At 59.5% G+C, this 16,747-nt stretch overlaps 1 protein-coding gene across 1 annotated transcript in view; it reads right to left on the reverse strand.

Annotated features, from left to right (window-relative positions):
- Positions 1 to 2,612: 2,612 nt before the first annotated feature.
- Positions 2,613 to 16,747, reverse strand: part of MID2 (midline 2) — a 115,730-nt gene continuing 101,595 nt past the window's right edge. The window contains exons 9-10 of the mRNA XM_064463537.1: positions 8,998 to 9,205; positions 2,613 to 6,050 (exon numbers count right to left, since the gene is read on the reverse strand). Coding sequence (XP_064319607.1) covers positions 5,648 to 6,050; positions 8,998 to 9,205 — 611 coding nt within the window. The 3' untranslated portion in view covers positions 2,613 to 5,647. The remainder of the gene's footprint in view (positions 6,051 to 8,997; positions 9,206 to 16,747) is intronic.

A 16,747-nucleotide genomic window follows, 5' to 3' on the forward strand; every position in this document is an offset into this window, starting at 1 on the left:
TGCAGAACTGCTTTGCTCTAGTGACCAAGTTAGGACACAGCAGCTCCTGCAGGACTTGCCTCTCATCCCCCACGAAGTCACAGACAACAGCTTCCAGGGCCGGAGGCCGAGCAGGTGGAGGCGACCATTAGGTGGGCTGGAGAGCGGGTTCTGCAGGTGGTCCCCAGGCAGGGGTGGCACCATCCTCATGCTATGCTGTCTGTCCTTGACGTCAGCTGAGCCCTTCTCTTGGTGTTTCAGACACACGCTGCCATGCAGAGAGGAACTCTAGCCCTCAGCTTCTGCCCTGAACAGAGAAGGGGCATGCAATTAGCAGCCTCGTTGACTGACTTAGCATCACATGGGCAGGCTTTGGGGTATTTGCTCCAAAACCGAGAGCTGGATTGCAGCAATGAGATCTGGGGTGTGAACCTTTATACCTGCTCTGCCGTGAAGCCCTCAGACCCTGCTGCAGCTCTGCAGGAAGGCACTAGTTGGAGGTACCTGAATTCAAGTCCAGGTGTCAGGGTGTCCACCAAGGGCCAAGTGTTATTTTCAGAGTGTGACTTTGCTTTGACAAGTAGCTGGCGCTCAGGAGCACCTGCATATCCCTACCGAGATCCCACCACCACCTTCTGTCATGGGACACGCAGCAGCACAGGCTGGCTGGCGCAGAGCGGCAAGAGGATGGATGAAGGGGATGGGGTTGGGACAACCACCTGGCAAGCTGCAGATGGCCTGGGGCTGTCTCACCTGCCAGCTCTGGGTCAGGGAATGTCAGGTCTGGAAATGTCGGCTGTGACCCCTTGGGGCTGCAGCGAGAGCTTGCTGTGGGGCTCTGGATTAGCGGGGTCTTCAGGCTGATGATGCTGCACGGAAGAAGCAGGAGCAGTAATGTCAGGCCCCAGCGAGTGGCTCGTTAGAGTTGTGTTTGTCAGCAACACCACGCCGGGAGAGCAGAGGTCTGAGATAATGAAAATGCCACAGGCTTGTCCCATAATGAAAGCAGCTACTCAGTGTTGAGGCCAGTTTCCATGTGTTGGTGGTTAATGTTTATTGGGAAAAAGCCTAGAGCAAAGGAATAAGCTAAGAAATATTTAATCTACAGTGTTGGTTTGCACCATATGTTTTCCACTTAATAAATATTTTAGGCACTTATGCTCAACAAAGATGGGCTCTGTCTTCGATGGGCTTGTGTGTCTCTGCTTCCCCTGGGTGAGGCAGGTCCTGGGCTCCCCCCCCTCGGCCAGTGCCCCTTCTCAGGCAGTCGGGGGGAGATTTGTGCCCTGTGGGCCCATCTCAGCCTGCACAGCCCCTGCACAAAGTCCGGCTTTGTCTCAGCGGGGGGAGGATGGGGCAGCACGGGTCGTGCTCCTGGTTGGCCAGCCCAGCCCTGCCTTCTCCCAGGGACCCACAGGGGGTCGGGGCAGGGGCTCAGTGCCGCTCGGAGCCCAGAGCTGGGCGCTGAGCAGAGGGTCCCGCTCACGCTTCGCCTTGCTGGGGCTGGCTGAACTCCTGCCTCTCGAAGCAGCTCTCTGGGGCAGGGGCAGCAGGATCGGCTCCCTTGGCCCACGGCCACAGCTCGTTTTACCCAAATACCGCCCTGCACGCTGGCAGAGCCTCACCTCCAGCGACCGGGATGGGGAGGGTGCGTTTACAGCCGGGGCCGAGCTCTGGGGCTTTGGCAGGCGGCTTGAGGGGCTGTGCTGGGGCAGGGGGACACGGGGAAGGCTGGCGCGGCCCTCCTGCGACAGAGGCACGGGAAACCGGTATGCGCCGCGGGCGATGAGCTGGCTGTCAGTCCCGCTGTGCTGGGGCAGGGGCTCCTCCGCGGAGGGGAGACGCCACGGCCAGCGTGCAGCCCCACCATGAGCCCAGTGCAGCACCACAGTGAAGGATGAGGTCAGCCTCCATCCCTGCCCTCCCACAGCTCTTGAGGCATTTGTGGGCGGGGGGGGGTGTGCGGGACCTGGGCTCAAGGGCAGCAGAAACAAGGCTCCAGGAGTATCTGGCTGGGACTCAGAGCTTTCCAGCAGTCCCTGTGGCCATTAAAGCCTTGGGAAAGGGAAGGCTGGAGCACTTGATGTCCTGACGACCTCCACAATGTGCCTTTGCGTGACATCCTCTGGGGCTGGCAGCAGGGTGCAGAATATTTATGTGGATGGGGCTGCAGCATCTCGTATGACCTGCCACCCCACCCCAGCTCTTAAGTCTGAGTTGCAGTCCAGGTCAAGAAATGCTGTTGTTGGATGGTATCACATATGGCCCCGCTTCTGTGGATGCACAGCCACGTTTGGCAAGCCCCCCTGCATGAACATGACACGTAGCGTCCCCCCGGCGAGCAAACCCTCCCATCTCCTGCTGAGCTGCCCCACGGAGCCTGCTGCGCTCTCAGGGGCCTTGCCAGCCACGGCTCAGCTGGGCTGGCTTCTCAGCGCCAGCCTGGGGTCTGGTATGTAAAGGCCGCCTCTTCCGTGCTGCCGATTTATTGCTACACCTGTGACTCGGTAACCCTGAGGTTTGTGGTCTGCATTTTGTCAGAGGGTTGGAGAACACCAACTGTGATGGCCAAAGAGATCATCCCAGGACCAGGGACGTCACAGACTGCACAAGCTCCGCCACACACAGACATATCCAGTAACGTATATATATTATATTATATTTTTATATATATATATATATATACACATTAACAAAGAATTTGCAAAAAAAGAAACCAACAAAAAAAGGGAAAAAACATAACAGGAAGAACAACCCTCCCCCAAAACAAAACCAAGACAATTATGTTACATATGGAAGAGGAGAGCCTGACGGGCCGCACGGCAACCAGTTCACCACGTCGCAAGTCTATACAGCGGAGTCACCAGGAGCGGGGGCCAGCGGCAGCACCCAGCCCCGTGGGGAGCCCCGGCCCCACCATGGCCCCTCCACCCGTGTCCTGCCCCCCCGCCAGGGGCCGTGGGAAACGTGTTCATTCATAACCCAGGGTTGCGGAGCCTGCAGGGGCTCGGGTTGGATGAAACTACTGCTGTGTCATCGTCATACACCAGGCAGTTTTAACCAATGGGGTCTCTCGCTCATGGGCTGGGGGCATCACTCACAGAGCAGGGACCAGGGATGGGGCAGATTCTCCCATCCTCCCAGTAACACTCAGGTGGGTTTTGCGTTTCCAAAACCAGGAGAGGGGAACGCGGGTGACTCGGAAAGGGCTCCCATCCCCAGAACCGCCCGCTCGGGGTGCGGGGTGCCCTGGGCACCAGCCACGTGAGCTCCCCGCTTCGTCCGCCTGCCTGGCCCGGGGTACGAGACGTGTGCGGCGGGGTAGGGGGATCCCACCGCGATTAGTGCAATTTCATCAGGTGCAAATGTCACATTAATGGCTCGTGTGCTCTGAGTCCTCTAGCAATAAGCCAGTCAAAGCGGTGCCGGTGCCGGCGGAAAGCTTGGCACCTGCGTTGCGAATGCTAAAATCCACCTCCAGTGCTTGGCCTCTGTTTGAGGTTGACACATTATGAGCAGCCCCAGACGGGACCGGCACACAGGGAAAAGACTTTAATGACAGCCCCATGTGGCTTTCAAAAAAAAAAAAAATCCCACTGAAAATGGCAACGTATCCTCTTAAAATTAATTGTGTTCGTGTGCTTAGCTGTGGGGAATGGCAGATGTGACCGTACTGCATCCCCACCCGATGCTCTTGCATGCTGGGGCCAGAAGAAGCAAATAAAACCGCTCTGTCTGCTCGGGAGGGACGCAGCGCCCGCCACGAGCCCCTGCCAAGCACCGGGGGAAAGCAGCCTGGATCAGAGGCAAAATCGCCCTCGGCTTGGCAGCGCAGGCGGCAGAACCCTTCCCTGCAGGCGACGTGTGCTCCCTTCCCGCAGCGGCAGCCAGCCAGCCACCAACAATGTCAGCCAGGTAAAGCGGAGGGGTGCTGTGCTGAGAAACAGGCTCTTTTTATACACACTCTGCCTGGACAAAGCTATCGCCTGGCAGCTGCCCCCGCCGGACTTAACAAGGGTCCCCCAGGCTGGGTCACTGGCGGGGAGCACCCACCTTTGGACGGGGCCAACTGGCTCCAGCGGGATCAGCCAGCCTCTCCTGCAGCCCTGTGAGACAAGCGCCGAAGTGCTGTCACCCTGTCTGAACCGGCCACCTACCCCTCCAAGGCTGGGCTCTGAGGTAGTTCCCTATCAGCAAGGTCCAAAATAAGACAGGAAAAGGCCGGCTAGGAGGTCTCGGCCTGACGGTCCCTGTGCGATGCCACCAAGGCATCTGACAGCACCACATCCAGAGGAGAAAAAGGAGTTTTCAAACACCACGGACCGAAGCTCAAGCACCAGCTCGCCTCGGGCCAGCGTGCTGCCGGAGCCCCCCACCCCGGGCATCCCCGCCGCGCCGCGCCGCCTGCCCGGACGGTGCCAGGACCCTGCTGCAGGCGCCCGCGTTGCGTGTTCGCTCCCTGCGACGCAGGGACCGGCCCAGCCCCTCCTGGCTTTTGAGCAAATGTGGGAACTGAAGCTTGGCCAGGGGACTTGGTGTTTGTGGCTACTGGGAGCACTGGTGGCAGCTGAAGAGCTCCCAGTAACCCGGGGCCGGAGGCCCTGGGACGGATTCAGTCCTTTGCCACAGAGCAAACAGGACGGCTCCACGCTCACACCACCATGGTGGAGAGCAAACCGAGAACCAAGATTTGGGGCTGTAAATTGAAATTTTGGGTCACAAAGCACAGAGATGGTCTTTGGGCAGGGTTTGACCATCTGCTCAGCATGGGGAGACGTGTTTTTTTCTGCAGGGACACCAGACATGAAACTAACAGAGGTCTACGCGGAGACGCACGTGGCAGGGCACAGCCGGCCGGACCCTGCGTCGGGAAGGAGCATCTGCCAAACCCCTGTGCCGGGGGCGAGAGCTCCTCGGCTTGCTGCTTAGGGGTGGGGGCCTCCCTGACTCCTGGTGCGCTCCCGGAGGAGGAGACACGGTGGGCTGGGGGTCCGCGGCCGGCTGCCCTCCGCCGTGGGACTGCAAAGCCAGCGGGGCGCAGGGAGCGCTGCCCTCGCTCTGGCAGCCCATCCGCCACACAACCAGCGTCGGCGCTCACCAAGCGCGAGGGGTGCATGCAGTTATCTACCCCGCCAGAGAAGCTGCCAAACTTCAGCCAAACAGAAAGTCCTCCCCAGAAAATGATGCTCAGGTGCCACCTGGCTCTCAGGACAAGCTACCAGTGGGCTCTGGAAAGCCAATCCCTCCTGTTCCAACCTGCACCTTGCGGGGACGCGCGAGACGTCCCCCTGGCCGCGGCAGCGTCTCAGAAGGGCACCCGAAAACCCGCCCCAGCCTTTCCAGCCCCCAAAAGAAGACAAAGCCATCCAGGTGACAATCCGCTTCGGGAGAGATCGGAGCACGCCACCAAGGAGTTGCACAAGCCGCACTCGCACACAAGCGGAGCTCGCCAACAGGAGTTTATTTTCAGCCACGGTTAGAGGTTCTTCCTCCTTCCCCTTAAAAAACCACGGCGCTGCGTGTGGGAAGGTGCTCGCCTGCTGGAGCGTCACGGCGGCTCGCGGCTCTCCGGCACAGCTGCCGGCAGGCTCCCGGCGGCCGGCTCGGAGCGCCAGCACCCGCCAGCATCGCTGGTGCCACCGCGGGGCACGGGCAGGGCTGGGGCAGCCTAGTGACAGGCTTTCATCCCTGATACGTACGGGGACTCCTGGGGCCTGCAGTTACACTCCTGCTGCTCTGGGTAATCTATGAAGTCTGGGGCGGGCAGACCCGAGAGGATCATCAAGGATTTGTTCCAGATGGTGAAGGTTGGACACACCGGTAGGACGAAGGAGACTTCGAACGTGTGCAGGTGGAGGGAGTTGGCTGGGTCATAGAAGGAGAGCGCATTGTTGTCGTAATCCAGGAGGATGCCGAGGCGCTTCATCTGCGGGTGGACCTCCACCAGCATCTCCTTGTTGTTGTGCCTCACCACGAAGTTGTTGTTGCAGCGGGAGAAGACCCAAGACGAGGAGTTCTTCCCGATCCACTCGTTCTTGGGGGCTGACTTGTAAGCCACGCCGATGGCGTACCTGCAAGAGCGGAGAAGCTTTGCTTAGCGACCTTCAGCCTTGGCACAGGACAAAGTCCAGCCCCGACGGCTGCCGGCACCCCGTGCTTTAAAAGTCTGCCTGACTGTGGAAGCAGCACGGCAACAGCTTTATGCAACTGAAAAGCCGCTTGCAGAGGCTGGGCTGGGGAAAAGCATCGCTCCCTCCCCATACAGCCTCCTGCTGCCAGGCGGGGCGAGAGGCAGAGGAAGCAGTTCAGCAGGAACCGTCCATTTTAGCCCCACTGTGCTGCACAAGCAGCTTTAACAACGCAGCAGCTTGATAACGCTGCTGTCATGCCTCCTGGCTCGGCCCAGCAGCAGAGGCTTTCTGGGGATCCGCCTGGTAGGGGCTTTCTCATCATAAACCCCAATTGTTTCACTTCTGAGCGTGCTTTGTGCGAGGGCATTTTTCATCCCGGGGGTGGATGGGAGGCTGAGCCCGATGGGAGCGAACACTGGGAGCGGTTTCTGAGCTGGGGCTGCTGCTGTGCTTGCTTCTTGAGCCCCCCTTCCCCAGCAGAGACTGGAGATGGGCACAGCCAGAAACCAGAGCCGGCTCTCTGGGTCAAGGGAGAGTAGTTTTCTCCATTAACAACACCCGAGCATCAGCTCCGGTGTTCTGCCTCCGGCAGCAGCCACAAGCACGGGGTTCAGGGAAAGGCATGAAGTGACACCCCTCTCCTCCAAACCCCCAGGACAAAGAGCTCTGGATCCTCTCCCCCCGCCACTGCGGAGCGGAGCTGCCAGCCCACTGCGAGACCCTCCCTCCTGGCTACGCCCCTGGGAGAAGAGCATCACATCTCTGAAGCCGGTGGCCATGAGTTAGGGGGCATGAAGAGAGTGTGGACCACGTCTCTTTGGGTTTGACTGCTGCCACTCTCTGTTCTCAAAAGCCCTGCGGTCACTTGGAAGAACCAGCAAGCTTTGGTCAAGAGCGACCGGCTGGGGAGAGCAGGGTGGGGGAGGAGGGCAAAAACAGGCGGTGATCCGTTCCCCAGCCCGGGCTGGTGTGCTCCGTGGCCCTTGCGGGTCTCTCGGAGGAGCTGTGTTTTACAGCAGCACCCCAACACCAGCTCCTCCTCGGCTGGAGCTCCCGGAGACGCACGTGGGTTTCTAGGACGAGCCGAATCCCTCGCTACACCCCACGAAGGAGGCAGAACACGAACAGCACTGGCACCATTAACCCCTGGGAAAGTATCGCCCTGCCGGCAGCAACGACGCCGGGGTGGGGTGAAGCGGGGAAGGGCCGCTGGTGTCGGTGCGGCTGAGGCGTGGGGGACCGGGAGGTGGCACTGAAGGCTGCGGAGAGCTGCAGGTCCCACTCCGCCTGCAACCAAAGCATCCTTGCTATGCGCCTCACCAGGACACAGGGCCCTGGGGCTCGCTCTGAGTCACAGCCACAGCCAACTCAATTAGCTGCCTTCGAGCACACGGCCGTGCCCCGAACGCACCCCTCTGCAGAGCCCAAGGAGCTGCTGTATATTTGAAAGCTATTTCCTCCTCTGAAGGTCTTGCAGTATTCAGTCATCAGCAAAACAACACCTGGAACAGATCCCTTTCTAAGAAACAGCTCCAGATATAATCATTGCTTGAGAAACAACTGACAAACCAAGCTGCTGAAGTCAGAAATGGCTTTTTAACGAAGGGTGCACTACGTTGCATCCCTGATTCGTCCCCTCTGCTGCTGCCTGTGTGCATTTTGCAGGCAGGGGCTTGAGCTTGAGGGCAAGTCTGGGCTGGGGGCACCTGCTGAGGTGCAGTGAGGAGGTGCTACGGGGTCAAGGATGCTCCTTGCCGCAACTGAGAGCGAGAAGCTGTACTGGGGGCAGTGCTTCTGTGCAAGCAGCTCTAACAAGGGCGCTGGGGAGGAGCGGGACTAAAGCAATCCTCATCCTTGCTGTCCCGGGCAATGCTGCCTTCATCTGCCCCGGAGCACAGGGAGGCTTCGCTCTCACCCTCCCACCCCCGCCGCATCCGCCTGTGGAGCCTGGACCAGAGACCCTCAGCTGAGAGCAATCACTGCGGAGGAGGCGCTGCATCCCGGGCCGCCGTGCTCCACCACGCCTGGTGGCCTTCAGCAGATGCCAGGGTGGCCCGAGGCCGGGACAAAGCTCAGCGTTCCTGCCGATGGGAGGGAGACACAGACTCGCCCTCCCTCGAGAGAAGCAGCTCGTGGCAGCGAAGGTGGCCTCTCCCGAGGCAGAGGCGCGTGGCAGCAGCGCCAGGCGATGGAGAACAAACAGTGAGTGAAGCATCAGCCCCTGCTTTGCCCCAGTAGCCCCTTTGCCATCACAGGGCAGAGGCGTACGTCGATACGAGTAGGGGGACCTGCTGCTTGGGATGGTTTCTCCTGCCAGCCTGCAACATGGGGGTACGAATACAGGGTGAAATAGAGTGAAGCAGGCATGGGGCAGGCTCCCCCTGAGCTGCCTGCCCTCACAGGACACCTCAGTGTCTCGCCAGGCCTTTACAAACCTCCTCTGGAGACATCCCTGCCTCCTCTGCTTGGCCGTGGCCCCGCTCTGCTTAGCCTTCCAGCTCAGACTTCATAACCATGTCTGGCCTAGCTAAGTGGGACCTTGCATGAGACAGCCCAAGGGAGGGCACTGCACATGGGAAAAAGAGCAGATTTAAAGCTCCAGGGTGAGATTTGAGCCCTGGCAGGCATTAACAGTTCAGCAGGTGAGGGAAATGGAGAGACAAGCTCCACCTTGCAGCCTGCCTGGATCAGACCCAAAAGCTTCTGGCAGAGCGGAGAAACTCATAAACCTCTCGAAAGCCACAGCCACCCAGATTTAGGGTCTCGACCACCTGCCCATGAGCAGCTCTGCCAAAACCCTGGCCTTCAACCTTAGTGGGTCTCACAACATCTCTGGGGAAGTATGAGGGCCTCTAGGAGAGGGAGGGAAGACCGCAGTGCTGCCTACCAGGTTGAGGATCCCACCACCACCTCCCAGTAGTGGCAGCCGCTGTCAATGAAGACGTTGCCTGCTGCGCCGTAGCACCCTGTCCCGCTGAACCTCTCCGGTGTGTGGCTCTTCTTCAAGGAGCTCTCGTCCTTCTCCATCTGCAGCCCATCATTGGAGATCTTCAACTTCTTGTGAGCCATCTTGGGGTCCAGCTTAAAAGGCTGACCTGTTAGGAGAAGACACAAGGATTAGGATTTGTTTGTTACTGTCATCGTGAAGGCAGAACTGGCAGGAAATGTCTGCCCCAGGCTGTTTGGACATCCTCCACGAGCCAAAGGTTCCCCACCAGCCAAGGACACTAGACTGTAGATGCCCAGCAAGACTCTGAGGCACATCCACGTGCCTTGTGCGCCTATTGCCACGGGCTGATCCGTCAGCCGTCGGTCCCTGGGCTGCTCCCGCGCCCCCGGTGCCTGCAGCGGCCGCCCCAGCCCTGCTGGAAGGAGAAGGCAAGTCACTGCTGCCCATGCCTGCAAGGAGACCACCACCCCGGGCACCACCAGCGAGATGGAGCAGGGACGAGAGCGGCACCTGCACTGTGGCCTCATTCCCCAGCCCGGGAACCACTCACCTTCCCGGGCCAAGCAGAGGGACAGGAGATGGACCTCCGGAGGGAGAGCTCCCCGCTCCCGGAGGGTGCCGACCTGAGAGCAGCCAGGCCGGGCAGCACGGCATGCCGGGCAGGGCTGTGTCACCCTGGCAGGGATCCTGAAGTGAAGGGCTGGGGAATGTCGAGGGTCTCCTTATTGCACATTACCCTCTTCAAATGCCTCATTCTCCACCAGAGCGACTCCCTTTTGCTCTCTGTTTATGGTGTAAAATGCTGCGGCAGGAGCAGGGGAGTGTTTCCAGGTAATGGAAATGGCACTGAAGATGCCATCGAGATGCACTGCAAACCAAACCTACGCAGGGCTTGCAGCCTGAATTCCTGAACAGATCCATACTCTATCAGCAGTAATGAGAGTTATACGAGCACAGGGGAGGGAGAACAGACCCTTAAGTGCTGCTATAACGATACCAAATCACAGAAGTGGCATTGCAGCACCGAGCACACCCCCGAATCCCCGTCAGCAGCCGACACAGACTGCTCCCCGTAGCACGCAGGCTGCTAGTACGTGTTGGAGGAAGCACGCCCGAGGTTTTCCAGCGCTTCTCCACTGCCAGACAAGGTCTCACCTCTCAGAGAAGACAGTCTGGGCTGTGCACGTGGTGGTGGAGGCGAACCGAAGGCGCCGGGTCCAGCCCGTGTCTCACGGAGGCTGGAGGGGAGGTGTGAGCACACGGGCCAGCCGGCGCCCGCCCGCCCCGGGGCTTCCTCCGCAATTAACAGAGTGGCGTTTGATGGCTTTTGCAGATCTCTAATGCTGGCTTGAAACCCAACTGCAAATCCTTTGTAATATCACCAGCACGCAGAAAGCCAAACTGTTTCCTAACTGACACGCACTGCCTGTCCTGCTGGCTTTGATAAAACCCTCCTGAAGGCCCGCGAGGCCAGGGCAACATCTGCCCTCCCTCGTGTCAATAAACACCGCCTCTTTGGGGGGCACCAGCTCTGCAACATAAGCAACAGAGAGTGCTAAGGATGCTTCTGGAAGGCTCCTGTTTTTGGTGCCACGCAAACCAGCCCTCGCTGGCTGAGTCCAGGTCTTGTGCGTGCAGGGACGCAGGCGTGGATGGGGGGGGGCAGACAAATACTTGCAGACTTCTTTGGTATGGAGGGTTGGGGGATTTGGTGCCTCCCCTGCTTGGGCTGCTGGTGGGCGGCCCTGCCAGCCATGCCCAGGCTGATGCCCAGCCCCTGAACCCCCCACCGTCCTGCCAGAGCGGCTCTTCTGAGCCAGGCTCAGCTTTTTGTGGGGTGGGAGGAATTCACAATCCCTTTTACCTCAATGCTTTTTTTTCTCCTGTAATAACTTAGGGTCATTTTAAGACCAGGTGTGGAAAGGAGAAGCCAGAAGGCTGCGTTTTGAGAAGGTGGAAACAAAGCCCTCCGTTTCGGGGTGGTGAGGGGAGGGAGCCAGTGTGCTGGGGAGCCTCTTTGCTCCCTGCTCCAGCATTTTCCAGTCACTTTCTCTGCTCTCGGTTCAGGACAGACTTCGGCTACTCTATACAGCACCATTTATTTTGTGTGGCTAAACGAGTTTGCCCAGCCGTGAGGATCTCCTGGTCCATCCCCACGTGGTCTCAGGCTTCAGGCACGGGCCGTGCCTCTGTTGACAAGCGCAGGAGCATCCCCGGGGGTGCTGAGGGCCGGTGACCCACCCTTTCTGGCTGCTGCTGCAAAAGAAAACCTACTGTGGGAAACCGCTGCTCCGGCCCCTCACCCCTCTGCGGGGCGTAGGGCACCCGTCCCCAGGGGGGCGGCGGCAGGAGCCTGCGGAGCCCGCGGGCACTGCGCTGCCGGGGAGGGGCTGCGTGTGGGGTCCCGCGAGAGCGGCGGGTTTCCCTACGGACGGTAAAGCAGGGGTGGAAGTTGTGCACCAAACATTTCTGCAATACTCTGGTTTAGGAGCGCTGCTGGCAAAGCGCGACTGATGAGGGCACGGAGCCTGGCCAGGGACGCGGGGGAGCTCACGGCCCCTCGCTGCTGGCGCCAGTGGGGAGCCCACCGGGGCGTGGGGCCACGCGTTAAGGACTGCTGCATAATGCAGGAATAGCAGGCGTAAAATTAAGTTGCACATGCAATTTAATTCTGGTGCTTTTTAAACCCTGTGCTCTCAGCTCTGCAAATTTAACGGTGGGTGGTTGTGTTTTTTTTTTCCCCAAGAGGTTTCGCCATCTGCAATTCCCTATTTTTTCCCTAACGGGAACTGCCAAGTGGAGTCCTGATATATGATCAGCTGCATGTGAACCCACATCAACAGCGCAGTCGAGCTAGAGCAGCTGCTGAGCAGCAGCGACAGCGATCTCCTCTCCACGAGACAGGAAAAAATCCTCCGTGCTCTGCCCCAGCTCACATCGCTGCAGGAGAGACGTGTGAAACGATGGGGCTGCATCCAGCTCTGGCTCTCCAGGTGACCCCGGGCGGTGCAGGGCCCGCCGCACCAGGGCCCTTGACGCAGCTCTGGTGATAGATCTGCTGCCAAACCGTGCCCTCCTGCAGCGGGGGCTCCGCTCCCACGCTCTGTGCGCGGCTGGGACAGCCCTGCCCGCGCTCCTGCTCGGGGCTGGCAGGGACGTGACAGCACCGCGACGCAGGCTGTGCAGCAGCTCGGCCAAACCCGGGCGATCGCCCCGGCACCCCCTCATCGCCCGCTTCCAAGGCACAGACTTCATCTGACCACCTTATTTTTCAGTTATTTCCCCCTAGAAGCCCCCAGACTATCCCCGTTTTTGCAAACAAAACACTAAGTTTCTGCAAAGAAGCAAACTGAATTCTAGTGTTTTTTGTTGCTATGCGTTTTCATGCAAGCTACAGTAAAGAGCACATAGATACCGGGTAGGATTTCTACAGGGAGTCATCGAGCTTAGCACAAAGCAAACTGAATACGGCAGCTGCAACAAAACACCTTAAATAACTGCAAACAACTTAAAAACCAGGCTTTGGTGCCCGGCGCGGCCCCTGGCCTGGCTCAGGGGACGGTGCTGCGCTGCACAACGAGCCGTGCCCTCCTGCAGGCTCCCGTCTTCGGCAGGGGACACCCAGTCCCGGCGAGGAGCAATGCCCGTGCCGACGCCACGCAGCGAGGGCGGCTGCAAGCCGGGGCCAGGAGCCCTTGCCAACGGCCGGCGGCGCTGGCTACGGCAAGGCCGGGGGGCTTCCAGCTGCCACCCCGTAATGCAGCTCATCCGCGCTGCGCTCTGACGCCTGATGGTAGCTCGGGTAGGTTTTCCTGGGAGCCCAATTTGCTGGATAATTCAGTCGAGAGGCCTGGAAGTAAAGCTGCAAATTGGGAGTGACCCGCCCCCTCCTTTCCTCTGGCTATTTTAATATTTCCGTAGATATCTTTTTTCTGGCAGTAATGTAAAGAGACAAGCTCAGAGGAAGGGAGGTATAAAAATACTCGGCTGAGCGACAGTCACAGCCCTTTCATGAAGACGACCGCTGTTTAAGGTCGGTGTGAACAACTGGAACCCGACCCTTGTCGCTGGTTTGTGCGGGCACATCCTGGCCCAAGGGCTCGAGCAGTAGCTGCGGACAGTGTGCTGCGATGGGCAAGATGGGAGCTGAAAAGCACACAGGCTGGGTTGCAAAACCTTGCTCGGGACAGAGGGCATTTCAGAGGACACAGCCGGGTGCCTGCTCTGACCCCCCCTTCCCAAAATACCACCCTGGCGCCGGGAAACAACACAGATCTCACAGACCCTCAGTGGTCCCAACCCCAGCTGCCTCAAATGCCCGGCGTGCGAACCCAGCTGGGCCCTCTGCGTTTGTGGCTGCCTGCACCATGCACCCCAAACGATGCTGGGCTGCACAAGGCGGGTTACGGGAAGATGCTGGAGGATTCATGACTGGAGGAGAGCATGGCTGGGAGAAGCAGAGGGCCCCTGACGCGGGGCGGGTAGCGGCAGCGGGGCTGAGCCGCCACGGGAGAGCCCAGCCAGGCGAGGGGGCTGCCCACAGCTGCGGGGTGCTCGCCAGCGCCCAGCTGCACCTCCGTCCTGCGGGCAGCACAGCCCAGAGGTGCAGGGAGAGGAGAGCGTTGTGTTTTTCCACAGTCAAGGGAAGACAAAGCAAGAGAACAGAATTGCTTGGTGCTGCTGGGCTGGGGGAGATGCCAGGGTGCCGGCCGGGCTCCCGCCACGAGACAGACACGGCTCTGCACTGTTTTCTGGCGGGGCTTCGACTGCACAAGACAGAGATGGGCAGAGCAGCCTCCGCGTACCCGCTCCCTGCCCAAAGCCTCCATCATCCTTCCCTGTGCTCCCGGGTTACTGCACCTCTCAGGCCGCCCCAGCGCTGCCTGGCAGAGCTGGGAGTTATGGCGGTGCCTCCCGTCAAGTTTACATTAATGTATATATATCCTGGGCCAGTCACTCAGATAAAAGTTATCTCAGAAATTCAGCTTGCCGGAACATTCCCCATACCCCTTTGCTCGTTTATCCATCCACGGTGCCTCCATGGGGCTTGAGAGCCGTGGGAAACCGGCCAGCTCCAGGGCTGGACACAGCAAGCTGCGCCCCCGGGGTGTTCACCAGCTTCTAACGGCGCTTCCCTTCCCCGCGAAGCCTCAGGCGGTGCAGCGTGTGAGCGGCGAGGAGGACACCTGGCTGGCCTTGGGCGTGCGGGGCAAAGAGGGCGCAGCCGACGCTGCCGCTGGCAAAACCGCCAGGGTTAATCAGGCAAGTCAGCGGTGTGCCGGGCACGGGGATGGGCGGAGGGGACGTGCTGGCGGGCAGGAGCCTGCACGACTCCGGCACCTGCCCAGTGTCCCTGGACCTCAGAGGGCTCCTGCCACCCATCGAGACAAGGAGCAGACGCACTGGCTCCACGTGCTCCCGCTGGCCCTTGCTCCCTGGAAGAGGTGCACAGGGGAGGGGGGCGTGGAGGCAGGAGCACGTGAGGCTCGCTCATCCTGGGTGATCTAATCTAATATTCTTATTTGGTACTCGGCGCGGCCCCTGGCCTGGCTCAGGGGACGGTGCTGCGCTGCACAGCGAGCCGTGCCCTCCTGCACACTGCCGTCTTCAGCAGGGGACACTAATATTTAGTTTTCTAAGTTTCTTATTCTAAACAAGAATATTTAGTTTTCTGTCTACCCCAGCAGTAATTTGTCTGCAAGACAAGGGCTGTTACTGGGGAAGCTACATTGCCAGATTTTCTTTTCTTGACATTTCATGGAAGGAATCAATTATGGTGAAGCTCAACAGGTCTTGCTGACCATGGCAGCTCCGGCATGTCGAAAAAGCCATCCGGAGGGACAGCCGAGGCAGGGCTGCGTGTTGGTTTACGTAACAGCTACGGAAACAACTGGACCGAGATCCCCCAGGAGCCAGAGACAAGCTCTGGCCTTCGGCTCACGGATGAGGAGCAGCAAGCCTGTGCCGCTGGGTGGGTCGGAGCAGCGGCGCAGCACCGGCGCCCCGCGGAACGGCAGCTCCCCCCGCACCCCCTCCTCCCGCTGCGAGGGCACGGGCGCGGGGCAGAGCAGAGAGGGCCGGCGGCAGGTGACCGCGCTGGGCGGAAAGCACGCTGCGGCGAGAAAGGCAGGGTGGATATGTGCTGCCGCTCTCAAGAAAGGACCTCCGACCCCGATGCAGATGCCCACGGAGCCACAGCAACGCACCGCCAGCTCTTCTGTTCTTCCCCTGTGCCCGCAGCAGCAGTGTCCCTGCTCTGACCAGCCATCTCAGATGCCACCCGCGCCTCGTGTTCAGAAGTACCCACGTACAAAACCTGACGGAGCTGTGACCCTGCTGCTGGACTGTCACAGTGCGCAAGCCCTCCGCCAGCTGCCCTGCCGTCACAAGCAAACAGGCTGAAGGCGGCACCTTGCAGAGTGAGCTTGGCGGCAGCGATCACCGTCCTCCCATCAGACATCACCTCGAGCAGGCAAAGCTCCAGGCCTGTAACGCTGAGCTGTCAAGTCGCAGGAAAACTATAAACGCATCCAAATCTATGAATCTTCCAACCATTGCCCTGCTGGGCAGCTCGCTTAGGACCACCCTCCTCCTTGGAAAGCGTCTGCACTAACACGACCCTGTTGTTAACAGGGGCCTCGGAGACTGTCCCCAGGCAGCAAACCCACCCCTCCGGATCAGCCCGACGTTTCAGAGGGGAGGGGGACGTGAGCCACCCCGTACAACACCGGGGGTCTCGGCAAGAGATGCGCATGTCAGGAAGAGACGAAAATGTGAGTGAGAATAAGACCAGTCTGCAATGGTCAAGGCAAGGACTGTGAAAACCACCTTCCCTGCGCTTTATTTACTGCCAGAGCTAGGTCTGTCCCTGTATTCTGGCACTCCCATCCACTTTTGGACACTTGCTAATAAATAAGACCTATTCAGACCCAGACTCAGCAAAGGAAGGTTTCTCTCTGTCACTAAACCAGAACAATTCTCCCCAGCTTTTCTGTTCGGGCAGTTTGGGAATGCAGATTTAGCGCCAGCACTGACAGCACTAATGCTGTGGAAATCAATACGTGTCCTGACACTGACCTTCTGGCGATGAAGGAAACTCCCCAAACATCACTTCAGGAGCAGAAAGAGGGCTGTGAAATATGCTAATTGGCCCGTCTCCTCGTTGAGCTGCTGACATTTCCGCCAAGGTTACGGCAGCTGAAAAGCGTGTGCTACCTTCTCACCGCCCGCGTGAGAAGGGGAAAACCCTGCTGCCACATCACGACAAGCGCAGGCAGGAGCAACGGCCAGCGAGGATGTGCTGGGGGTGCGGCACGAAGCGGTGGCGCCTTCAGCCGGCACCACCCCGATCACGGGCAGCTGACCCCCCAAAGGAGCCCTTGTACACCGAGGCTGGCCGCAGAAGGAAATAATAAATATATATTTTTGTTAAACCAAACACCCAGAGGTTTCCCTCAACTCTCTTCCTGGCTGCAGATAAATGCTAAGACAGTGGCAGAGAGGAACGCGTGCCCACGACCGCCGTGCGCCTCCCCCTTCCCATCGCCCGAGCAGGAGGCGCCCGATCGCTTCCTCGGCCGTTGGAAGGAGCTCGTGGCCCCCCCAAAACGGGGGTCACACACAGCCGCCTGCACAGCGCTTCAGGTGAGGCTTGCTTGAGGTTTTCAACGCGGGGGAAGCCGCTGCA

The sequence above is a fragment of the Phalacrocorax carbo genome, chromosome 11, assembly GCF_963921805.1.
Source record: "Phalacrocorax carbo chromosome 11, bPhaCar2.1, whole genome shotgun sequence".
Lineage (NCBI taxonomy): Eukaryota > Metazoa > Chordata > Aves > Suliformes > Phalacrocoracidae > Phalacrocorax > Phalacrocorax carbo.